The following is a 25,231-nucleotide window of genomic DNA, read 5'->3' on the forward strand; positions in this document are numbered from 1 at the left end:
GTGGCGAAAGCCGTGTGTTCGCGTACCACGTGATACTTTAACAGGGTCGATGTTCTGGCTCTGTGCGCGCAATAAGGGCAAGGATAGAGCGGTTCCATTTGGCAAAAAAAATTCATGTGTTTCCGCAAACTCCTCCAGTCGCTGTACTTCTTTTCGCACTTCAAACAGACAAGCTTGTCCTTGCAACGTTTCCAAAGATTGCGTGGCAGTTGATCGCAAAAAAACGGACCTTGGGCTGAAACAACAGCGGAAAGCGAGGTGAATGAACGTCGATGCGTACGAAACTTTGCTGGGAAAACTAAACGGTAAAGGAAAGAATAGAAGAAAAGAGAACAGAAAGCGGAGGACCGAGAACGGAACCGCGCTTTATCCTTCGATAAAGTACTCGAGAAAAATGAACGAACCAGCGAGCGAGCGAGCGAGCGAGCGAACGAACGACAAAGACGAGATCGACGGACGCGCGCACTACGATACCAATTTTCTCCCGGACAAATCAGTCTTTCGCGTCCCGAAAACACCAAACGTCGCTTCGATAACTGTGTATTTATTGTTTCTTTCACGTAACACCTTACACAACAACAAAATTTTCTCTTTAAACAAAAAAGTCGCCACGGGCTCGTGTTCTTTGTACGCGAGACTCGGTGCAATTCCCTTCTTTTATCGATAACAATTCGATTCGATTCGAAATACCTAAAGCTACGCTATACACCGTTATCGAGAGGAATGAAAAAGAAATGATTTTCACAGCCCAATTAATCGTCGGATGCGAATCATCAAGAAGAACAAGAAGAAAAATATTCACCTCGCGATACAACTCTCCGAATCGCCGGTTTTTACAATCTACGCTTCTCGAGAATTCGATTCTGCCGAATAAGTTTTCGAGTGTATCGCCGTTTTACACGAATTATCCTAATCCTTTCGATAACGCAGTCTTCAAAGATTAATTTCGTAATAATAATAATAATAATAATAATAATAATAATAAGAAGAATAATAATAAGAATAATACAACGATACAGCGACGCTACTAAATATAACCTATAACAATAATAATAATAATAATAATAGTAGTAATAATAATAATGAGAGTAAATGTGATAGTACGCGACTGAAAAAACGACCATAACGCAGCCCCGGAGTTGATTGTGATCGTTCGGCGGGTCCGACTCCGAGGGCTATCCGCGGACGTTGAGGGCTTTTAGCGAGTATACCACCGGGGAGTTACATACTACCCGGTCGAGGTTCTGCCCACGTGGTAGTCCCTCCGGGTGTGCATAACGAATTTCCCCTTCTCCCGAAGAAAACAAAATGTAGTAGACGTAATAATAATAATAATAATAATAATAATAGTAACATAATAGTAAAAGTACGAATAATGATAAGATAAGAGCGATAAGAACAATAATAGCAACGATGACAAAAACGAACAGATAAAATGTAGTTTAAATAATTCAGCACCATGAAAGTGGATCCGGTGAAAATATGCACCTTAGAAAAATAAGGTGACGGCCGTTCGCGAGTTGTTCGACGCAGCGGGACTACGCGCGAACAAACTTGTACAATTTTCGCGTTGCTTTTCGACCGAGTCCAAACACCTTCGGAAACGTACGAAACGCGTCGCCGAACGATTAATCCTAACGATAAATTCGAAGCGTGTCCGAAACGAACAACGAAGCGTATTTTCTTCTCGTACTCGATTACATCGTCGATGTACGCGCGAATCCTAACTATAAGACACTTTTCAAGAAAAGGGCACATCATTGTCGCAAAAATTTCGCGGCCTTTACCATTCGCAACATTAACGATAAAGCGTTTTCTCGTGCTTCGGTGCCATTTATAATCTCATCTTATAAATATTAACCGTGTACGCGTGTTTTCGTTTTCTCGATAATCGAAAGGCCGTGTGTCGTTAACGTCTTAACCGCTGGGCAAGTACTTGTATTCGCGAAACGGAGGAAAAAAGGTACTTGCATCTTTTCTCGGAGATCACCTTCTCGAACGCACGCACGCACACAAACATTCTTTCCGTTTTCCTTTTTGCAAATATACACGCACACGATTTCTCGCAACATACTTCGTCGATCAAAGGGAGCGAGAATAGACGCGTTCACTCTCGACCGATTTCGATGTTCGAAGGAAATCCGTTTCGCGCGGGGAAAAATCATCAGCGTAACTCGGACGATCTCGCAAGACCGTCGAAGCGAATTTTCGAGGAGAGCTCCTCGAGGAACCGTTTGCCGTTGTTTCTCTGGTCGGTTTTGTCCGGCTCGTCGTATAACGTCAAGATCCGGTACACGCTTTAGAAGCTTCCTCTCGGAGGAACCGATATATACGTTCGAAACGTGATCTCTCTCTCTCTCTCTCTCTCTCTCTCTCTCTCTCTTTATTCGTTCTCCCTAAAAGAAAAAAAAGACCAAGAGAAAGAAAATAGAAGATAAAAAGAAAAATCTAAACGGCGATCGACGTCGTTCATGCTCTGGAGTCTTCGGATTTTTTCGATTCCCCGTGGCACGCGTCGATCGGCGGATACTCTTGAGGAACGGCGCTGGACGCGCTGTCGAAGCTCTCGTTGTGAAAGTTCCTCAGATGTCTGATCAGGCTGCAACGTTGCGTGAACTTGCGATTGCAAAAGATGCAACAAAACTTTCTTCTGACCCCGCACTCGAATCGCACGTGACGAACGAGATTCCCTTCGGTCACGTAGGATCTCGTGCAACGGGGACACTTCCACTTGCCGCTGGTGTTTTTTATTTTGCCGCATACCGTTCGACGATGACGATTCAGGGTGAAAATGTGGGTGTACCCTTTGCCGCAGCTCGAGCACATGTAAGGTTTGTCCGTCTCCGGGATCCAGGTGGAAGAACCGTGAAAGAGCAACCGCGGATCCGGCGAACAACCTATGGCCGGCGGATCGAACGGGCCACCGCTGGCGTTGTTCGCGAGGTTCAGCGATGGCAGACACTTGAGGTACGTTCGGTAATCCGGCTTGCTCTCTGCAAAACAGAAACAGACAAATTTCACACGTTACGGAGGGAAGAGGCGCGAAAGGTTTTACGGGGAGATAAAAGAATTCGGGAGATCGGTCGCGTTCGTGGGTCGACGGACAGAACGAGCAACGGAACGAAAAGGTGAGTAAAAGACCGCGTTGTCGCGAGCGACAAACGACAAACTTTTCAACCCGCGTGTATCGTTATGTACAGAACGCGTTCTTCCGTCACGCAAATCGACACGAACGTCGTGGAAAAAGGAAACGTACGGGTTGTCGTGAAATTAAAAGAATGAAAAAAAAAAATCAAGAAAACAATTAAAAACGATAACGATCGTCGTCCGCTTTCGCGATGTTCGCGTAAATACGAAAAGCCGATCGTCGAGGGAAGGATCGGTAACAATTGTTGTATACGTACTTGTATATAGCAACGGTACGCAGGTTCGGTATCTTCGACGCGAGTCGACGCTGATTAGAAGGCCCGATGATTAAAAAAAAAAGAAAAAAGGAAACAAACGATATGTCTAGTTCGAACGCGTCGGAAACGAGAAGCAGGAACGAAAAAGTACTAGATTAACTGGAACGGTGCACGAACGTTCGTTAGAAAAACAAGGTGCGTAAAGATTGGCAGGTTTTCTCTGCATCGTAACGAGTCGTATGCGTAAAATTTTATTGTTATATTTATTATTCGCAACTAGACACACTCGGTGGCACACTGAAGAGTTTAAACGTCGAAACTAGCTATCGAAAGTGGCGCTCTAGGAAGCGAATTAACGTGAACTTTGATAATATATCATCGAAATCGAACTACGTTAAACGCGTTTCATCGACAAAGCCTTTTACGAGGTGCCAAAATCGAATAACTATCTACGCGATCTCGAGACGACCGAGAAACTCGAGCGATCAGAGAGTCCATACGGCACTTTAGAAAATGTTCATCGCGCTTCTATTTCGTCTTCCGTGAAGCGTCGTCTTCGCGCGAAGTCTTCGCCGACGTCGAATCTTCGTGGACGAGATCTTCCGCGACGCGACCCCGATCTTCTTCGCGGAGGCGTAACTCGTCCGCGAGACGAACCATCGAATATCTTCGTGGACGAAGCCCGTAATCTTCGAGCGACGTAACTACGGCAACTCTCGCTGGCCCATGCCTTCCGTCCGGATCGTTAAGAAACTTTCGAGGATCGCGCGTCGAACCTCTTGTGTTTGTGCCTCGATTTCGCCTCCTCCGGAGCGCATCCTGGCAACGCTCGAGCACTCGATACGCGCGAAGCTCGGCGAGTCAACACCTAAAAGAACATTAACAGCATAGTCGCGTTAGTCCAGAATTCGAGGGACCCGGGTTCCAAGCGATTACCCCGATCCCTGGAATCGCAGCCCGCCTCGCGGCATTTTATCCCGGTGTTATTCTGAAAAGAAGATTAACCTAAGGGAGGAGAACGAGTACGGGTGGGCGGAAGGAAGGAAGAACGACGGATGGAAGGTGAACGAAGCGAGACGACGAATTCGACAATGGTCCGCGTCGTCTACAACATGAGACTGGGTTCCACCCCGTTCACGACGTCGATCTTATGGATCGCGGTCAGATGACGTTGCAGGCTCGTCTTCTGCGTAAAACTGTAGCTGCAGTAGTAGCAAGGAAACTGACGTTTGCCGCCGCATTCCCACTTCATGTGCCTCCTCAGGTTGCACAGCATCGTGTACCCTCGGCCGCACTGCTGACAGGTGAACCGGGACCTCAGAAAACCTGTCGAACGAAAACAGAAACACCGCCGTCAGAAAGTTTTTACCGGCAACATCGGTACGGACGCGATCGGTTCGCGTCGACGAATCGTTCGTTTCTCCTCCCGAATTCGAAACTTACTAATCGATCGCGAGAAAACGCGCTTGTCCGTCTTCCCGAACGACGGTTCTACCGGAATGCGACGATCGGTAATCCCTCGTCTCCGTTAAAAAGATTCCTGTCAAACATCCTCGACGATACGAACGAGCATCGCGAAACCGGGCATCGCAACAATTACGCGTATACCGACGATTACGCGAACGAATACGCGTCTCGCGATTCCGAATCAGCTATCGATTACGATTCGTTAGAATTCAAACGACATATTCGAGACAATAATCTATGAACGTAAAAATGAATCAACGATGGCCACGATTGTAAATGATCGTTTATTAAAATTCCACATGGAACGTAAAAGATCTTCGGTTCGTGGACGAGTATCTTCGCGTGGAGAATATGGCGCGTGAGCCGTCTTCGAAAATCGAGGCACGCTTCTTCGAGTTCGTTTCTCTTCCGTCGTGTTCTATCGAGCGCGCTCTCCCGATCCAGCCCAAAAGTCTTCGCGCGAAGAACGCGTCCGTTCTTTCGAGGCGAATCTGAAACAGAAATGTTCGTGCCTCTGTCAGAAGGATCGATCCGCGGAACTCGCGGCTCGCGAAAGCTCGAGCTTTCTGCGCCCGTCCTACGAATGACCCTCCTACGAATCGACAACGTACCGCGCCAATGAAACTCAGCTCAGCTTCTCTCCAACGATTTTATTGCTACTCTATCATCGAACTGTCACAAAAACGTTACATCAATCGTCGAGCGATATCGTTATATTTGGTAGCAAAATACTCGGTTGCCTTCGAAAAAGAGCGCGGAAAAATCGAGGACGATCGTTCAACCGTAAGCGCATCGTATTCTGGTCTTTCGCGGGGGAACAAAAATATTGTGCGCGTTCAACATGTGCTGTCTTAGTTTGCCGTTCTGCGTGTATCTCGCCGGACACAAAGTGCAGGCAAAATGCTTGTGCCCGCCGCACTCGAATCTCAAATGTTTCACCAAATTGTGCCTCATTTGATACGCTCTGCCGCACCGATGACAGGTGAACCCTTCCATATTTCCGAAGCATCCGTCTCTGACGCACTGCCCGCTGGCTATCAGCTCTGCAAAACAACGAAAATTAAAGGTGAAGCATAATTTACCGACGATCAGAGTGTTTCCGCGGACGCAACGCTCGTCGCCGACTACCTTTCTCGCGTTCCCGTGTCTGTCGGTCTCGGTCAATCAAAAACAGCTCTGAGTATCGTGTACGATCTTTATTTCGCCTGTATTCGAGTCAACAACGATTCAACTTAACATTCTAAACGAAACACCTAATCGATTCTGTCGACTATCGGTCGCAGCGTCGTCGAAGCAACGCGGATAAGACGGGTCGAAATACGGCTTTAAAAGGAGAAAAGGAAGAAGAAACGATAGGACGAGTCGTCCGTGTCCGAAAATCGATCGACGCGTTTCACCGGACAAAGTCACACGGCGAAAATCCGCTTGGGAACGGTATACTTTGGCGGAAGATAGACGTTGTGCCTTTGCAAAAGATGCCGACGCAGACCGATATTTTGCGTGTACTTCGCCGGGCAGATATGACACGTAAAGTTCCTCTGCCCGCCGCACTCGAATTTCATATGAGTCGTCAAGTTTCTCTTCATCTTATAACTTCTTCCGCATCGTGGACACCTCACGTGAGACTCGTTCGCGGTTACAGACTTTTTCCGAGCGACGTTACTCTCGAACGCGGGACTCCACTCGAATCCTAGAAATAAACGGTAAAGTGCGTTAGAGAAACGATCGAGACGTGGTCGTACACGGAACGTACAAACACATTGGAACGTCACGGACGGAGACACGATTTTCCAGCCACTTTCCTGCGAAGAAAAACCGATTTCGATCGATTAGGTAGGGAAACGCAGATATTTATTCGACTCGTACAGTTATTACGCTATCTTTGGACACCTTCTTGAGCGACGACGATAACAGACGCTTTATCATTCTCTCTCTCTCTCTCTCGCTTTCTCTCTCTTTATCTTTTCGTGAAAAAAAAAAAAAAATATATAAAATCGCGACGTAACGTTCGAATATCTTTGGAAATCGGTCGCGACAGTGTCTAATGTTTGGTCTTAACGTGTCGATCGAGATTACTCTTCTGAGTGAATCTAAAGCGGCAAATGGGGCAAACGAATTTCGGCTCTACGCCGCATTCGTAGTTCCGGTGTCTCCATAGCGACGTGAAGACGGCGTAGACGCGATCGCAATCGGGGCAAAGGTACTTCTTCTTCTTCTTCCTCAGCGTCTTCTCGTTACGATCGCGTTCCACCGCTACCGGTTGCTTGTCGCACTCGAACGTTCGGTGACGGATCAACGAGGCCTTCAGCGCGAACGTTCGATCGCAATCGATGCACGCGTACTTTCTTGGTCCCAAACGATGCGCTCTGCCCTGTTCGTCCTTGGACGTCATGGATCGAAGCCGTCTAGTGTAGGTGGCCGCGCGCGAAGTTGACGGCAAAGTCGCCACCGTCCAGTTCGACGAGCTGTACTCGTTGCCTGAAAACGAACAAATCGAATGAGAGACGTTTGTTCGCGTGGAACCGCGACGAGATTCGTTCGTTTCACGTATCTGAAAACGGAAAACGGACAAACGTGATTCGAATTGAAAATTTTCACCGGTATAAGGTAGACAGGATCGATCTTTATTTACACGATGCTCGACGGGTGCGTTTACAACGTCGAAAATTAGGACGCGAACGTCGAGAAAATTTTATATGTTCTGCGGGAAATCGTGATAAGAAGCGAACATGGTTCCTTGAACGCGCGCGTTTCCATCCATTTCCCCGTGGACGTCGAGCACCTGTTGCGGCCCGTACTGAGAGTTGTGTTCGAGGAGATACTGATGCCTAGCCAGTATGTGCTTCATCAAACTGTCCTTGTATCTGGTCCTGTGCGGACAGAAAGCGCACTTGAACTTTGGATCGATGCCGCACTCGAAATCGTGATGTCTCTTCAAGTGATGCTTGTGCTTGTACGTTTTACCGCAGGTGGTACAGGTGTGCTTAAAGACCGACGCGCCAGGATACTTCGAGTCCGCTGAAACAGACACGAGACGATCTCGGTTAGTCGAAGATGCTCCTAATCCGCGCGGAAACACTCTCGTTTAGTTCCGATTTAGTTGCGACGCGCCGACTCGCCTCGTACGGTCTTACTCCTCGAACGATCCGACGAAGGACAAAACGAGGCAAGAGTGATACGAGGATGCGGTTTTATGCGGAATGGGGTGATTAACGCACGAGAGACAGAGACAGTGGTTCGGTTACGGTACGTGACAGACTTTTATTCGATTCGTGCCACCTTTGGTCGTCCAGTTTACGAAAGTCACAAAGACGGACTCGCTAACGCGCGCGTACTCGGAATACCTCTCTTAATAGCACCTACGATAGATAGCTCTCTTCCTTTCGTTCTCTCCCCTTTCGTCACTATTTTCTCTGTTCTCGTTTCTTCCGCGCGTTAGCCTGCGCGCTCGGGAGCCGAAGCAACGAACGAACTTCGATCCCCGTAACGATATTTCGCGAGGTTTGGTCCGTGATCGGGTCGCTCAGGAGTCCCTGTGTTGCCTGACGTTCGCTGTTCGCGGCGTAAATCCTTGCCTGGCGTGTTTCATCATGTGCACCTGAAGATACGACCTGTAGGTCGCTCTGTACGGGCAAAAGATGCACTGGTGCATCGGTTGTTTGCCGCACTCGTTAATCATGTGCCTTCTCAGATTCTTCATTTCGTGATAACGCCGGTCGCAGTTGTCGCACGCGAATCGCCCCTGACCCCGCGATCTTCTTCGATCCTTCGCCACTTGGCCGATGTAGAACTTGCCTTTCGAGTAATCTGTAATCAGCAAGAGAGCTCGGTTAAGTTTTAGCCGAACAGCGAGTCGCGATCGTCGTCGTTCCTTTCGTCGAGCACGCGTCGACGTTACGGAAGAACGACAGCGTCTCTCGATCGATCGAGAATCGATGGCTCTAGGCGTGCGAGCGAGTCGTGCACGCGACAACATACGGACATGGAAACTGGGTGAGGGATCGATACACGAAACGAACGTGTCTCGCGTTATTCGGTGCATGCACGCGTTACGATCTTCGATCACGCGTATCGCGCCAACTCGAATCCTTCCGTCTCCGACACACTGGTTGCTCGGTTTTTCGACCGCCTTCGCTGCGCGCGAAAAACGAGCGTTTCGAGGAAAGGACCGAATTTCAAAGTTTCATCTTTTATTGTATCATACATATAGGTACGTTTCTGTATAATGTTCGTTACCTGGTTACTTTGGCCGAAGCTTTCGAACGAGATCTATACGATAGGAAGCATGGCTGGGTAATCGAGGAATGCCGCCTAATTTATTAGTGTACCTAATAAATTCGATGAACGCGACGAGTTTGCGACGGAGGAGAGAGATTCGCTAGTCGTATGGCACGGAACGCTGTTCGCGAAGCTGACGCTTCCGTTCTTCCAATAGCGACGTTCGCTGATCGCTGCGACTCGATTCGACTCGGTATCCTCCGAATAGCCAAACACACCCCGTCGAGTTTCACGGAAAAATAGAGCAACTATGGAAAGTAGAAATTTTCGACGCTATCTTTGCTGCGCGCGACCCGTTCGAACGAGACGTTGAAAAAATATATGCCGGCGCGACGATCGATTCCGATTTTCATCGATTTTCATCGTCGTTCTCCTTCGAACGCGAACGAACGAACCAACTACACTCGATTAATTGCCGGCATCCATCGACGACGAAACTTTGTTCCCGTTCGGCGTCGCGTACAAGTCGTTCAACAGCTTCATGTGTCTGCCGTTCAGATGCGTGTTCAGACTGGACTTGTGCTTCGTTCTGTAAGTGCAGAGAGGACAGTGAAACTTTGGCTCCACGCCGCACTCGTGCTTCAGATGCCTCGCCAAACTGGAGTAGTAATTGTACACCTTGCCGCAGTTCTTGCACGGATAGGTGACTCGCTGGCAGTTCAGGTAGCCCATCGTCCGCGTTTCTGAAAAATGCAGACAGATGGAACGAGTCGGTATCAAAGTGGAACATCGACAGAGAAACGGGGCACTTTTACGCGAATTGTTCGAACGACCACGGAAAGGGGGCCACGATCGGTTCGCACGCGATCCAAAACTTGGACAAATCGTGGAACATCGTAGCCGCGAGACGTTCCACGCTGGACGGCTCTGGACGGCTCGATTTCTGCGGACGAGAAAATTCTCCCCTTTTCCGCGCTCTTCCGCTTGACCATCTCCTCCTCCTCCACCTTCGAATCAGCCTTTCGAGGATCAGGTTTGTCTCTTAACGCAATCGTTGCATCGGGCAAACACGTTCAACAACGTTCGATATACATATATTTACGTCGCGTCAGATTTTTATTTACAATGGTATTCGTGTTCGAGATAAAATCGTAGCACCCGTCGAGATAAAGGAAGTCGAGAAGAGGCTTTTGGGAATCGAGGCAGGATAGGAAACGTTTAACGGTTTAACGCGAACTCGAGAACCAAGGAAACGAGGGTCGACAGATATTTATACGTCCGCGTGAATCCTCTTCATGTGGGATTTCAGGTTCCATTTTCGATTGCTTCTGTAGCTACAGTACGGACAGCACTCGGCCTTCTTCTGCCCGCAAAACGCCTTTACGTGTTCGACCAAATGGTGCTTCCAACGATACGATTTCGAACACTTGGAACACTTGTATCTGCCCATCACCGGATCCGTGCTTTTGTTTCGGAACACTCTGACGGGTTTCCGATCGGACTCGAAATAAGTCGCTCCGTAAGAACAGCTGTTCGATCGAAAGTCGCCGGTTTCGCTCCCCGTCGCGGGATCGAATCCTCGATAGTCCTCCCAAAGGATCAGTTCACCTGAAACATAATATTCGATCCGTCATTGGCGTGTCGTGCTCCGCGATCGGATAAATCCGCTTTCTCTTCGCTGACAGCCGTCCTTTGAGCGCGAAAGTACGACGCGAACGAACGGGGAATCGATCGATCGTCGCGCGGAAAAGCGGCCAAGCGACGACGAGGTTACGGACAAAACGTCAACAACGAGCAGACAGGCGTCGAGTGGGATGGGAGTAAAGAGCTCGTTTCGCGATCGCTCCGATCGACGCCACATTTATTTCTCATTCGCACAACGCGTACAACGAGGACGTGATTCCGTGGCGCGATCGACGAACACCGTTGCACCGCCGTCCTCCTCCTCCTCCTCCTCCTCTACGATCGCGAATCGCCTCCGCCTCGATTCCCTGGACGCTCGAACGATCTGAAACAAAACGTCGACGTCGGCGTTTACGTCGGTTAATTCTCCCACCGTGAAATTTCTCCCGTCCTTTCACTCGAACCGGATACGCGGGTCGAAAACGAAACGGGACGTTCCTCGAAGAATCATCTGTTCAGAAACTCGAATCTGTACACAGGTATTTATTTAAAAAGCAATCGACTGCCGGACATCGTTACACAGGGACATTTAACCACCACTGCGCAGCGTTCTTGCTCGACCTAATAGATCTACGGATCTATCGAATCGAACGGATAAGATAGACTAGGATCGTGTCATGCATCGTAGACAAGCTCGACTCGTACATTATTCGTCCTAAGCTATCGATAACGAGTACGTTCGCGCTCGTTAGATTATACAAACAATGAGACGAAACGTGACTGACATTCACTACTTGATTAGCGTGAGTAAGCATATGAAATCGGATCCGTAACGCGTCGATGCTATTTGAACCGATCGCGGTTACCGGCAACGGACGCTAGCCCCTACCTACCATATTCCGTTTACTCTTCTCCTTTCTTCGCGGCGAGGAGATCGAAGGAAAACCGTCGAGAAATGTTCGCGAAAAAAATGTCGAGTAGACCGATTCGGTTGGTAAACTGTACGCGAAACGGTACATTTCTCGACAGCTTCGTTCGCGACGCACACCCTTCACTTCTTTCCACGCGCGTTCGAACAAGTAAACGAGTCGCTGCGTTCGAACCCCTGTTCGAACGACGCGAATCGATCGCGCAACCTTCGAATCGCGATCGTATCGTTTAAAATTTAAACGGTTTCCAGAGGAACGAACGTTCTTCGCTGCGCGATCGTTTCGGTCGACGCGAAACAAGTAGGTTGCTAGACTTTATCGCGCTGGTTCGATCATTTCGTCGACACGGTGAAAAATGCTGGCGATATATGCGTAAAAACGAAAGTTTTTCTTCGCGTTCGACAGAGAACGCTTCGGACAAACGTTAGAAAAGAAACAGCCTTCGGACTAGATTCGGTTCGACGAGACTCGATAATTTACGGTTACCCGTTTAATAGTCCTTCTTCTCGCGAACGGCGTTCTCGAACAACGAGAGAACCAACGGAAACGGACACGGACGTGTCGAAAAATGAATACAGTCCTGTTATCGGTCGCGTTTATATCGCTGAACGAAGACACGGTGTCGTGAACGACGTGTGACGACGTTGATAGGCGTCGGCGGCGTCGGCGTCGGCGCGATGGAGGGATCGTTCAGCGATTCTAGGTCTACTTGATGTTGTGCACCGAGAGCAGATGCTTGAGAAACGAAGCCTCGATCCTCGATCTGTAAGGGCAATATTGGCAGGAGAAGTGCGTCTCGAACGTGACCATTCCGCATCCCATCTTCAAGTGTTTCCGGAGATTCGACGCCCAAGAGTACATTTGGCCGCATCGCGGACAAACGTGCAGCCGCGGCCTCACGATCGGAAACAGGGGAGCATCTGTAAAGAAAAGTCGGTTAAAGAACAACGGCGAACGACGGGACACGAATCGATCGACCTTCGAGGAGAAGACGGGCTTCGCGACTCGGGATTCGGAAAGTAGGAGAGAACGAAGAGCAAACCCAAAAATTCCAGAAAAAAAAAAAGAGACAAACGCACTGGCTAGCTTCTAGACATCGAAGCGCATGCCTTGCTTTCTCGAACGGAGAGCGCGCGCGAGTCCGTCTCGAGCTACGCGCTCGACGCTCTTCGAGTAAAAAACCAGAGAGAGAGATTTACTCGAAGAGAAAACGCGCGCGTCTATCGTCGAGCAGCTTCAGAGACAAAATGGAAGAAAACGAAAGAAAATATCGAAGAAAAAGAAACAACGACTCTTACCAATTAGCACACTTTTACGTTCGTTACGAATTTCGTGCACGAGTCTATACTTACGTTCGTTCTCGTATACTACGTTACGTTTCCGCCGTGACATCGGTTTGGCCCAAAAAGAACGCTTACCTGAAAAATCAACGTCCGAACGAATAGCGCGCTTGGAATACAGGGTTTTGCTCGTTTCGAAAACGAAAGCTTTATTGTCGAGTAAATCATCGGTTCACACAATCCTGTCGCGAGATTACGCGGCAACTCGCGCGCGTATAACCGTCGTCCGCCTCTTCGGATTTCCCTCGAGGATCAACTCGTACTCGTCAACTTGGCTGGCTCGGTTTCTTCCGTGAAGTCGCGCGTCTCAAACTTTCTTTGCTTCCACCGAGAATTTATTAGTCGTACAAAAAGCTATCGCGTCTTGACAGCGCGATACGATTTCGTAACGAGTAAACTAACGGAGCTTCCACGCCGAGACCGATCATCGTCCAAAATGAATCCCGCGAATGTGTCTCTGCAAGCTGCTCTTGTACTTCGTTCTATAGGGACAGTACGGACAACACTCGTTCGGATCCTTGCCGCACTGAATCTTCAAATGATTCCTCATGTTTCGGAGCCAACGGTAGCCTTTGCTGCATCTCGGACACCGAAAGCATCCCGGTTTTCTGTCCAAACCTTTGCCGGACTTTGGAGGTATCTTGAAGCCCGAAACGTTCGAGGGTATCGACGACGCTCCGTTGTAAGGACTGTCTTGGGTCCGTCCGTGGAACCGATAATACGCCGCGGCGGACTCTGGAAAAAAGAAAAATACGAAGGAATACAATGGTGCGGAAGAGCGAAGAGCGAAGATCGCGCGGTTTCTCCTGCAAACAAAAGATTACCAAGGGAAATAAAGTGACGAGATCGCTGGTTGGAACGGAACGGTGGCCAACTGCTTGTTTTATTCGTTTCTTACAAACGTCGCGCGTTTCGCCGGTGTCGCGAAACATTTGGCGCCACTCGGTACAATAGGAAAAGGCGGTCGCTCGATTTCGTCTCCGATCCGTAACGAACGAAACGCGCACGACTTTCGTTCTCCGGTAACGCCTAATTCTCCTCTACTCTCTATTATCTCGCGTTACAAGCTTTTCTCTATTCGACGAACCCTATTATCCGTATCTACGAGCTCCTACGAAGCGATGCCGCTCGAGAGTAGGTACGAAACGCGTTGCCGCGGCTCAGAAACGGGAAAGGAAGAATGAAAGGAAGGAGGGAAGTTAAATACTGCTCGAGAAGACGTTCTTGCCGGGATGATTGGTTCGAATGTGTTGATAAAGATTGCCGCGTTGCTTGGTTCTGTGGGTGCAATAGGGACACTTGAACTGCGGCTCCTTGCCGCACTCGTGTCTGGTGTGCCTGACCAAGGTGGCGCGATGCTGGTACCCTTTGCCGCACGTCTCGCATCGATACGGAAACTCGACCCGCTTCGCCATCCAGAGGGTCGCCAGGTTCTTCATCAACGGCAGCATCGGGTAGTTGCAATTCCTTTGATAGTTCTTCGGCATAGTGATGCAGGGGATCGGTAGGTCTGCAAGTCACAGCAAGAAGAAAACGTGGAACGTTAGTCGTCGAGCATAAACGTGCGACTCTTCGAAGCGAGAGATGACGGTTTTTTTTTTTTTTTTTTCTATTTATTTAATCTCTAACGCGCGTTTTCTTTTTTACGAGACAAAAGAGACTCGATCGAGAACGCGCTCGTTCGATCGAGTATCGATTACGGTACGGTTTCAACGGATAGACGAAAGAGGATGCATCGAATGTCCGCGGGCACGGATGATTCTGGAGCGGCTAGAACCGCGACAAACTCGAGCGAGCGTTTCGCATCGACGAAGCAACGTTTATTGAGATACAACACAAAGATGGTAAATATTGTCCGATTCGTTCGACGTTCGTCGTCCGTCGTTCAACTCCCATCCACGTAATACATTTCGAGCACCGCGGTTCGCAAACTCGGATGACTACGTTCGATGTGTCGATGAATCTCGTCGGCGGCGTTCCCCGCGGTATCGCAGTACGGGCACATCTTCTTCGTCAGGAATCCGCAAGCCCGAATCATGTGCGCTCGAAGATCGCGCACGCGATCGAACTTGACCAAACACTTTGGACAAACGTTCGCGTCGGACGACGAGGAGTGCGTGGCTCTCGAGTGGATTCCTCCTGATCCGCGTCGACGCGACCAATTCCTTCCGACGTTCGAGAACGCGCTTCGACGCGAACCTGAAATCGAACGTGTCAATTAGAATTTCCCTCTCGTTCATCGCCTCGTTTAACGTTTCGCGCCAACCTTTCGATTCGCCAGCGATTGATCGGGATCGATGCAACGAACAACAAACAAAAAAAAAAAAAAGAAAAAAAAAAACAAATCGCAATTCACGCAAAACGATTCGCCATCGATTCTTTGTTAGATTTATTGCGTCCAATAATCGTCGTTCAGCACGTTCGTACAATGCGGATCACGGTAACGAAGCGTGTCTCTCTCGTGTCCTGTCTCTCTCGGTTTTTCGAAAGATAAAAACATTTTTAACGATACATGGCTATTCGGCGTCGGACGTAACGCTCGGTCCGTTCGAATCGAGTCGAAGAAGACGAGCTGGTAAAAGTTCGATTTCGAAGCGATCCCCTAGTTCAGATCGATCACGTATACGTTCTGACCACGATGGCACTGTCGAATGTGTCTGTAAACGTGACCGCGTTGCTTCATCCTCGCGGTGCAGTACGGACACTGGACTCTCGGCTCTTGTCCGCACTCGAACTTGGTGTGCCTTTTCAGGTGCCAAGCGTGTATGTAACTCTTGGAACACCTCGAACACGTGTGTCTCTCGATCGCCCCAAGACCGCCACCGCCTCCGCCGACACCGCTTCTTCGCCTCCTCGAATTCAGCGGCTTCTCTTCCTCGTAATCGAACTCCTTCGCCTCTTCCATCACCACCGAGCACAGATTCTCCAGATCGGCTTCGATCTTGATGCATTTAGCGTCTACAAAAAGAAAAACGAAAAGGAGACGGTATTAGTCGATGCGGATCGAGGTGGATTCGCGCGACCACCGGGTACAACAGAAAATGGAGAAACGAAAACTGAACGAAAGAACGAAAGAACGAAAGAACGAAAGAAAAAATGATGGAAGCGATTAGGTCGTTGCGAACGACCGCTATTATTATCCCGTCACCTGTGTTCCCGACCTGGATAAGGGATTCTCGGCCCGGATATTCGTCGTTAATCGAGATTCGGTGAAAAGAAAGAACGAGAAAAAGAGAAAAAGAGAGAATAAGAAAAAATAAGAGAGAGAGAGAGAGTGCAAGTGAATTGGGAAGGTGAAAAGAAAAGCGGAAAAACGAGTTCGGAAACCGCGGTCGACGGTACGTTCTTCCGAGAAGTGATACGGTCTTGAAAAGCAGTAGCATCGTAAGAAGAATGCTTTATTCGATCACATGTACAATGAATTAAAAAGCACCGTAGTAGTTGCCACGCCGTGAATCGACGAGAAACGAAAGCGCGACGAAGCACGAGAGGCAAAAAAAGGATTTTCGCGCTGGGCAGCCTTCGCCGCGCGATCCTGCTCGATCGGAGCGAACGGTGGGCAAAAGGAGATCGAGTAGAAGAAAGTTGACGACGGGATCGAAGAACTCGTCCGGTATCAAGGCGAGTCGACGATATAGACGCGTTGACCGGAGTGTTTTCTACGTATGTGCTCGTTCACGTGAGCCCTCTGCTTGCTACGAATATCGCAGTACGGGCACTTGAATTTCGGCGCGACGCCGCACTCGTAACGAAGATGACGCCTCAAACTTTTCAACACGGAGTAACCGTTCCCGCATTTCGGGCACTCGTAGTTCTTTCTCCTGTTCCCTCTGCCTCGCAGCGTCCCGTAGACCATCTTCGACGCCTCGAACTTGAACGTCGTCTCGGCCCGACGATACGGTTCGCCGGTTCCGTAATCGTCGTAAGGTGCACGATACAAACGGCCCACTGAAAACAAAAGATCGCAACGATTAGAATGGCGACGAAACGGAAACGGTAACGGAAACGGAAACGATTTCCCACGGGGAAAGGTTCCTCGCGCGAGCCCGTTTCGACAGGGCTCGACAGAGATATCGGTTCGCGTGCAAAAGCGAAATCGTCGTGGTTAATTGGAAAGGATCTTTTATTCGTTGACTCGATGATGCGTACAATGTATTTGGTCGCGCGTACGGGACCAACGGTCGTCAAAGGTTAGCGTCGACGGAGCGTATCGATCCAACTCGCTAATGCTTCAGGTCGATCAGCTGAATTATCTGACCGGGATGTACCTTTCGAATGTGGTGGTAAATCTGAGACGTTTGCTTACTCCTCAGATCGCAGTAAGGACACTTGAATCTCGGTTCGTATCCACACTCGTACCTGAAGTGTCGATTGCGGTTGCTCTTCAGCGTGTATCTATGCAGACATTTCGGACAGTAATAGTAACTGACCGTGTTGAATCCGCGCTCGATCGCGTTCATCATGTAGTCTATCCTGTCCAGATCTGAAAAACAAAACGTAAGATCCGTGAACGTCCGTTCGAGGAACGACTCTCGATCGGTCGAGTAGTAGTAGTAGTAGACGCGCGTTCGGTATCGGTGTTCCTCCCTCGTCCGGACCGAAACGTTCGGACACGGCCGAGGAAGAAACGCGAGACGCGTCGGTTCGTGGCACACACATACAACCAACTGAATCTTTCAACATCGATTTTATTTGTATCTTACATTTTCCATAGCGACGATATACGATCACAAAACATCGTGGACAGTGTGGAGAGTGTGGGGGTGGGAATGGGAGGAATAGTAGTAACTGTATAAGACATCGAATGTGTCGCCGCGCGAGAACATTTATCCGTTACTCGATGAGTCGCGGAATCGAACGGAGAAAGAATAAGTTTTTCGCTCGTGCGACGAGCGCAAGCGCGACTTTCCGAATCGACCGCTCGAACGTACCCTTATCGCTACAATATCCTCGTTAATAATACGTATATCACAGCAACAAAAACAGTCGGCAACTAACGTCGAACGTCTAGGTGCGGTTTAAACAACGGGAATAAGATGAAAATTCTCATTGCAACGCGAACAACGACGCTTTCGTTTCGGGCACTTTTCTTTTCGATTCTTCCTCTTTATTCTCCCAAATATCGAGCGCGTTTTACCTTCCGTCGTCGCGACGCTTCCGATCGACGGAACGGTGAAATCAAGAGGCAAGGAAAGGGAGAAACAGGTAATGGAAACGAATAACGTTTGTCCCGACGCTACACCCTGTACCATTCAGTCTTAACACGACGCGCCGTGTTTGAGCCGTACGTTGCACTCTACCTCCTCTTTACGCAACGAATAACGATACATCGGACGCAACATTATCATTACTCGAAACAACTGCAACAGAGACGAATAGATTCGTTATAAGGTACGTGTGTATATTCGACGAACTTTGACGGCGCGTTCCTTCGTCTTCTTCTCGCAATCGTTTCTCCGTTCGCCACGGACGAACGAGGCGTACGCCCTTCGAGTCGCCGCTCGAAACGTTGGGACGCATAGGAATCGAAACGCGACGGCGCTCGACAGCTCGAGTACGCATCGTGGAACTTTAAATGCACTTGTACTTGAAACGTATTCTTTGCTTCTCGACTCGTACGATCGAACGAAGCATCGTCGCGTCGAGAGGATAAAAAACCGTCCCTTAACCCCTTAACCTTCGAGCCCGTTAAACGGCGAAACTCGTTATTTGTTTTTGCTCCGTCCAAGAGCGACCGTATCGTCGTCGTCGTCGTCGATACGAATCGTGCTTTCTCCTCCGCGACGATCGCTCGTTCGACTCGTTTCGCTGCGTCGAGAACCTTACGCGCCTATCTAACTAGCTAAATGTACTCCCTTCTTCTCTTTTTCTCACTTTTTTTTTTTTTCGTTTTCTTTTCGAATGTCGCGGGAAAGGCCGGAAGTGTCGGCGAAAAGCGGTCGATTGTCTAGAACGTGTTAAAGGTAACCGATCGCGTGTTCGACGATCCTCGAGAGAGAAATGCAACGCGCCGATGCCGCTTGGCCCTTGTTCAGTTCTCGTACTTGAGATGCACCACGTAAACTCGCTGGCCGGTATGCCTGGTTCTGATGTGAGACATCACGTTGGACGTTTGCTTGCTACGGAACTCGCAATAAGGACACTGGAACCTGGGCGCCTGACCGCACTCGTATTTCAGATGCCTGGTCATGTTGCCCTTGACGGTGAAGCATCGTCCGCACTTGGGGCAACCGAACGGTTTCCTGAAGCACTCGGCGAACGATCCTTTGGCGTAAGCGTTCCTCGCGCGGGCCTGAGCATAGTAATTCGGCAGCGACCTCGTCGACGACGCGCCGCCGGAATCGCTCTGGCTAACTTCCCTACCGTTGCCCTCGTTCTCGAACGCCTTGCAAGATTGTAAAACGAAGTTTAGATCCAACTGCGGCGCGGCAGCATAGAAACCTGAAACTTCAAGGGTGATCGATTAGTCGTACCGAAAGCGCGTACACCGCTCGTTGAAAATCGTAAGGATCGTCGAGGGGATCGAGGAGCAAGGAAACGTGTGGTCGGACGAAGAAACGAGGTTCCGTGATCGTTGCGGCGAGGATAAGGGTTCCGGATTAAGGGGGACGGTCACGCATGCTTTGAAGTTCTCGATCGTTAAACGGAGAGAAAGAATGATACCTTGAAAGATTGCGGGCGATCTTCTGGACGAAAAAACGTCGAATCGATTTCGATCGTTCTCCGTTTCGAACATTTTTGCGAAGCAAGTTACACGACGACCAAAAGACGCGTCAATTCCGCGGACTCGTATCGTATTCTAATATATCTACTTGCGAGAAATGCTTCTTAAACTCTATACACAGTAGCCGTTAGTCGATCGACTCGAGAGATCGTTGTGATGCAGTCTTCCAGTGACGACGGCTCCTCGATGATCCGCCTCGAGGCATATACGCCAGACGGATTAAGCTACATAGTATCGATCGATAGATCATTCGACGCGATGCGTGCGCGTGTATGCGTGTGTGTATGTACGTGTGTATTATCTACCGGTAATCGTGTCTACGTCCTATGTCTATGTCTATTATGTTTATGCGTGATCGTTGTTGTAATCCCTCCTGCTGCTTTCGTAATTGTTGCTGTTATAATCGCCGTTCAACAGAATATAGTGTTGTAGCATCGATTAAATTTACGTTCAACTCGAGACATTTATAAGAAAGGAGATCGTGATTTTTCTTCGTATATTTTCAAAATCGTATAGACAAACGGTTCCAAGGATATAGCGATTGAAAGTTCGCGTCACGAATTCCACGTTGCTGCGCAAAAAGTCCTCGTATTTCGAAACGAACGCGTGCAGAAGACAAAGATAGAAGGAGAAAACTGGAAAGCGACGCGTAATCGGATAATTCGTAACATCGACCGAGAACGTGGATCGAGATCAACGCGGATCGTCGAACGTTGCAGTTCAGAGCTTCATGTCGAAGATAAACACCTCCTCTTCCGGATGTTTCTTCCTGATGTGGGCGTACACCGGGGAAGTCTGCTTGCTGCGCAGACCACAGTACGGGCACTGAAATCTTGGCTCGTGACCGCATTCGTAGTTCACGTGACGATCTTTGTTTCTCTTCAAGGTGAACCCGCGACCACACTTTTGACACTGAAACGGTTTCTTCTTGTCGCAAGCGTTCATCTTCAAGCTCTTGCGTTTCACGTTTTTGCTCGACTCCAAATTCTGTTTACCGATCGTCCCCGATCGGCTCTTGAACGTCGTATTATGCCCGAGCGGAAGCGGCAAAATATGGAATCCTGAAACACGGAGACGTAAAAGCTGAACAGAATACTCGACCGCTAACCAACCGGGCATTAACCCGAGGCTGGCCGCGCGTCGAACGCGAACGTTTCATCGAACGCGTACCGATTTCGCACACCCTTATCCCCCCCATCTTCGACGATCGCCGTTCGATGAAACGCGCGATTCGACCAACGTTCCTTCGTCTCTTCGGCCGCGATCGCGCTATTAACGATTTCGTGGCGCGCGTCGAGCCTCCGTCGATACGCAACGACCACGGAAACGCGATACAAATTTTACTTATCCGTTCCTTACTTCTCGAGCATCGAACGTCGTCGAACGTCGTCCGCGTTACCGTCGTCGTTGTCGTCGTCGTCGGTCGCGAGCTGAAAAACATCCAAGAAAACCCGTCAATGAAACTCGAACGTCCGCTCGACATTTACCTCTCTCTCTCTCTCTCTCTCTCTCTTTCTCTCTGCGATACGATGCGAGGACGTCGAGACCGAAACAGGGTCGGGGGGAACACCGTGAATCGAGGGTAAGATCAATATCATCGTTGTTCGAGTTCATCACGCAGCTTTATTTCGAGCAACAACGAAAGATTAATGGGAGTAAGCGAAATTAGAGACGGAAGAAACCGTTGAGCTTCCGATCCCAGAACATTTGCGCGAGCTGTGGATGGTGCACGCGTAAATGTCGAATCATGTGCGCCTTTTGGTAGTTTTTCATCGCGCAGTGCGGACACTCGAACCGCGGTGGTTGTCTGCATTGGTTCCGCAAATGCGACAGCATCGACTTCTTCCACTTGTAAAGATTGTGACAACTAGGACACTCGTACATCCCGTTGCGTCTGATGATGACGAACTCCCTGCCGGAACGGCCGTGAAACCGTTCGAATTTCGTCACCTCTTTCACGCATCCTGAAACAAACGCAAAGAAAAACGAACCGTTAATAACGACGCAACCGTTGGCCTACGACCGATTCGCAGAGCTTACACGAGAGCTCCTCTCCCGTCAATTTTCGTCGCGTATGCCTACGTTTCGTTCTGTTCTTCGGTTCCATCGATTTTCACGCAAAAACGAACCAGAAGAAGTAGAAGAGAAGGAGGAGGAGGAAGAAGAAGAAAAAGAAGAAGTCGAAGAAGAAACGAACGAAACCGTGTGCCACACGCTGCTGCGTCTTTAGTCTCCTTTCGCTTCTTTTTTCTCGCGGCGACGTCGCTTCTTGCTCGCGACATCCGCCGGACGTATCGTAAACCGATGTTTCTCGTCGATTCGTTCGCTGAACTTGTCTTGTTCCACGAAAACCGACGCAAACCAAAGTTTCGAAAGAAAAAAAGGATGAACGCGATTCCCGCGATACGCGAGACTGAAAAACACAACGAAAGTAGCGTCGAAGAAACGAAACGGAATGGAAAGTAAAAGATAAGCAAAGAAAGGGGAAAAGAAAGAGAAAAAGAAAACGAACGGTGGTCGACGTCGATTCACGAATTAATCGGTCCGATGCTCCTGATGGATCAGCTTCGCGTTCGTCACTATATCGACGCAATAGAGCTCGCAATTCGGATGAAAGGTGCGTATGTGGGTCCACACGTGGGTACGTTGTCGAAGATGATGCTTGCAATAAGGACACTCGAATCTCTGGGACGTTCCGCACTCGTACTTGTAGTGTCGTATCATGTGGCTACGATGCTTGTAACTGCGAAAACATTTCGGACACGGATGTCGATTCCAAACGTCGTAATCGCAGGTTTGCTTCGAGCCTCCGCGAACGTTTAAGCTCCAGCTGTTTATCGACAAACCTGAAAAAGAGAAAAATTTTTCGCACGGTTAGTTGAACGGATTCGTAACGAAGCGGAGACTCGAACGATTCTCTGTCCGCTCGTCGACGATGCACGACCAACCTACGATCACGACGTTGGGCAACGAGGAGGAAAACGAACGTTCCGAACGTCCGTGTCGGAGAAGACAAAGAAGAAGAAGCAGAAGAAGAAGAAGAAGAAGAAGAAGAAGAAGAAGAAAGAGGGAGGAGAAGGAGTCGACCGTGTTGCTTTTCTTCGTCGCGCGTACCTTAATAACGGGAGGAAAACGAGAGACGGCCGGTGTCCAAGGTGGAAGGAAACGAGCCGTTTCGATCTCTAAGAAGATTTATTTATCGTACAGTTCCTACGAATAAAAACGTACAACGTTGGAAAAAGTTAGCGGCAACGAGAGTTCGGAAAGGGCATCCTTCGCTCGACCGCTTTGCTATTAGTACGCGGGACACGAAGCGTAATTTCGTTTTACTAACGGAGCGTCTTTCGTCGTGGTCGTCGTACCGGTCGCTCGCGACGCTCAAGCCTGTTGAGTGTCCAAAGCGTAAATCGGTCGATCGCTGTGATTGCTCTTGATGTGCGAGTACACGTGCGATCTGTGTTTCCCGGCGTACATGCAGTGCGGACACTTGAACCGCGGCGCCTTACCACACTCGTATTTCAAATGTCTGTGAAGTCCTCGATACCACTTGTAGGTCTTCTGACAGTTCGGGCAGGCAAAGTTACCTCGCGAGCTGTTGTTCGTCGTCGGGAGCCTACCGGCGTTGTTGTAGCACGTTCGCCTCCGATCCAGTAGTACGGGGGTCAGGTAAGGCAACGTGGTCGCGCTGAACATCACTGTAAAATTACACGGTAGTTTTCTCAGTGAGTGAAGTTAGCAGGCAAACGGGGTAGCTCGACGACACACATAAAAGAGTAATTATTTCGCCCGTTTCTCTTAGCGACGCGCCGCTAAACAGAGAACAAGCGAAACCGGAATTCCGATACTTTGGTCCGATGAATCGGTGCACGCGGTACACGCAGTGTACGATGGAAAGCTCGACACGATCGATCACGTTACTATCGCGTCAACAATTCTCTTTCTCTCTCGTCAACGTTCTAACATGAAAGACGACAAATTTATTCTCAGTGAAACGTTACAATGGAAAAATGTCAGGAAAGTACACGATCGGGATCACGGTATCGCGGTCGCGTCGTCTCTCCTTCCGTCCGAGTCCATCCGCTGCTCGTCGGGACGTACGTACGTCGACGATCGCCGCCACCTGAAATCAAGATTACCGAGATCGTTAGTACATATCGAACGGCGAGGAAACGCGTTGCTTTCGTGTCCCCGACGACCGAGAGTTCGACGCGTACGCGCGAATTGGCTCGAAAATGAACAGGCCGACAGAAGTTTGGAATTCAGAGAGAACTTTATTGGCATCGTCGATCGCGTGCACCGGCGGACCGTGCGGAACGGACGCGTAACAAACGTGGAGCGGACGAGCATCGTCAGTAGAGCCGCCTGAAGCAGAGCACTTGGCCGGGATGATACTTCCTGATGTGAGCGTAAATGTTCTGGGTAAACTTGGAGGGCTTGTCGCAGTAAGGACACTGATATTTCGGCGCCATGCCGCACTCGTGCCGCAGATGCCGCGTCATGTTTTTCTTTAGAGTGAAGCCGTGATTGCAGCGTGGACAATAGTAACTCTTGTTCACCGAGTACATTTTCCGCCGCTTCCTGGTTACGTTCTGGCAAACACCTGAAAGATCGAAGGAACGTGTTAGCGAGAGAGAATTCTTTCGATTTTTGTCCCGTCCAGGAGTAGCCGCGTTCCTAGAATAGATATCTTTTCTAGAGTCGCCTATACGCTCGACTATATTCGTGGCTGAAATGGGATATGTGTTGTACCAAATGAGCAACTCTCTCGGACACTGATACACAAACACGCATATATTTAACATGGTAGAGAACACGTGAAAAATCTTACACGATCTTACGTTGCTAATCGCATCGTTTCGTAGCGTGTAGGTGCTCGGTCGCGGTGGACGCGTCGCGCGCGATCAGAAAAATATTCGAGATATCGGACGCGACCGGCTACTCGAAATCGAGTGAATCGGTCGCGATCGTTCGACCGATATATTTCCGTCGAGGACGCGCGTCTACGACGACCGCTGGTGCCGTTGTTCGGTTCCGCTTCCGTCGTTCGTGGTCCATTCGCGACGAGCGTTTCACATGCTTCTACGAGCGTTAATCGGGGCGAAGAGCTTGATGGCGTGTGCTTTGTAACCGACGTGGCGCGATCTGACGTGTCTGTAAATATTGGACGAGCAAGAGGCTTTCATCTCGCAATACGGACACTGATAACGATATCCTTGGCCACAAAAGTAACGCAGATGCCTGGTCATGGTGGTCTTCTGAGTGAAACGACATCCACAGTTGAGGCACTCGAACCGTTTACGCTCGTTCGGGTAATATCTATACCTATTTAACAGGCTTTTCATCTCCGCGGGATAGTCCGCGATGCTCGCGTCGTTCCACTTGAATAGCTCTCCTCGAAAATCACCTGGAAAAATCAAGACGCACGATGGTTAATCGACGTTCGAATCGTTCGAGCGTTCGTAAACCATTTTAAACCGTGCAATAGGAATCTCGTCGACGGATCTGGGGCGCGACGAACGTTTAAGA

The 25,231-nt window shown here is 49.3% G+C and overlaps 4 protein-coding genes and 1 long non-coding RNA gene across 15 annotated transcripts in view; all 5 read right to left on the bottom strand.

Moving 5' to 3' along the window:
* Positions 1-4,642: 4,642 nt before the first annotated feature.
* LOC143265760 (uncharacterized) lies at positions 4,643-7,567 on the bottom strand. Its single transcript, XR_013040443.1, has 2 exons — positions 5,483-7,567; positions 4,643-5,362 (listed from the first exon to the last, which is right to left on the bottom strand). It is a non-coding gene; the product is annotated as an uncharacterized LOC143265760 (long non-coding RNA).
* Positions 7,568-8,107: 540 nt separating this feature from the next.
* LOC100879432 (longitudinals lacking protein, isoforms A/B/D/L-like) lies at positions 8,108-10,364 on the bottom strand. Of its 2 annotated transcripts, none has more exons than XR_013040442.1 (2): positions 9,108-10,364; positions 8,108-8,678 (listed from the first exon to the last, which is right to left on the bottom strand). XR_013040442.1 is itself a non-coding variant. In XM_076539585.1 (2 exons), exon 1 carries the CDS (start codon positions 9,819-9,821, stop codon positions 9,558-9,560), a length of 264 nt encoding a protein of 87 aa, XP_076395700.1. In that variant the 5' UTR covers positions 9,822-10,364; the 3' UTR covers positions 8,108-8,678; positions 9,545-9,557. The 2 variants fall into 2 exon arrangements, 1 of the variants encoding a protein (XP_076395700.1); XM_076539585.1 differs by having other exon boundaries at positions 9,545-10,364.
* Positions 10,365-11,240: 876 nt separating this feature from the next.
* On the bottom strand, positions 11,241-15,588 carry LOC143265759 (zinc finger X-chromosomal protein-like). The gene is made up of 3 exons (XM_076539586.1): positions 14,227-15,588; positions 13,842-13,861; positions 11,241-13,674 (listed from the first exon to the last, which is right to left on the bottom strand). The coding sequence occupies exons 1-3, from the start codon at positions 14,466-14,468 to the stop codon at positions 13,406-13,408; spliced, it is 531 nt and encodes a 176-aa protein (XP_076395701.1). The 5' UTR covers positions 14,469-15,588; the 3' UTR covers positions 11,241-13,405.
* Positions 15,589-16,362: 774 nt separating this feature from the next.
* Positions 16,363-25,231, bottom strand: part of LOC100880436 (uncharacterized) — a 55,497-nt gene continuing 46,628 nt past the window's right edge. Inside the window, exons 7-8 of one of the 9 annotated variants that reach the window (XM_076539522.1) lie at positions 17,341-17,464; positions 16,363-16,929 (exon numbers count right to left, since the gene is read on the bottom strand). In XM_076539522.1, the coding sequence (XP_076395637.1) occupies positions 16,677-16,929; positions 17,341-17,464 (377 nt within the window). In that variant the 3' untranslated portion in view covers positions 16,363-16,676. Of the gene's footprint in view, positions 16,930-17,249; positions 17,465-20,168; positions 20,767-21,305; positions 21,670-22,217; positions 22,552-23,640; positions 23,826-23,956; positions 24,306-24,475; positions 25,110-25,231 lie in introns of those variants that run through there. The other 8 variants (XM_076539521.1, XM_076539538.1, XM_076539533.1 and 5 more) reach the window with 8 other exon arrangements.
* Positions 17,650-20,022, bottom strand: LOC143265758 (uncharacterized). 2 transcript variants are annotated; one of them, XM_076539581.1, is made up of 2 exons: positions 19,645-20,022; positions 17,650-19,422 (listed from the first exon to the last, which is right to left on the bottom strand). In XM_076539581.1, exons 1-2 carry the CDS (start codon positions 19,715-19,717, stop codon positions 19,013-19,015), a joined length of 483 nt encoding a protein of 160 aa, XP_076395696.1. In that variant the 5' UTR covers positions 19,718-20,022; the 3' UTR covers positions 17,650-19,012. The 2 variants fall into 2 exon arrangements, with proteins under 2 accessions (XP_076395696.1, XP_076395695.1); XM_076539580.1 differs by having other exon boundaries at positions 17,650-19,428.

Source organism: Megachile rotundata, chromosome 14 (genome assembly GCF_050947335.1).
Source record: "Megachile rotundata isolate GNS110a chromosome 14, iyMegRotu1, whole genome shotgun sequence".
NCBI classification, from domain to species: domain Eukaryota; kingdom Metazoa; phylum Arthropoda; class Insecta; order Hymenoptera; family Megachilidae; genus Megachile; species Megachile rotundata.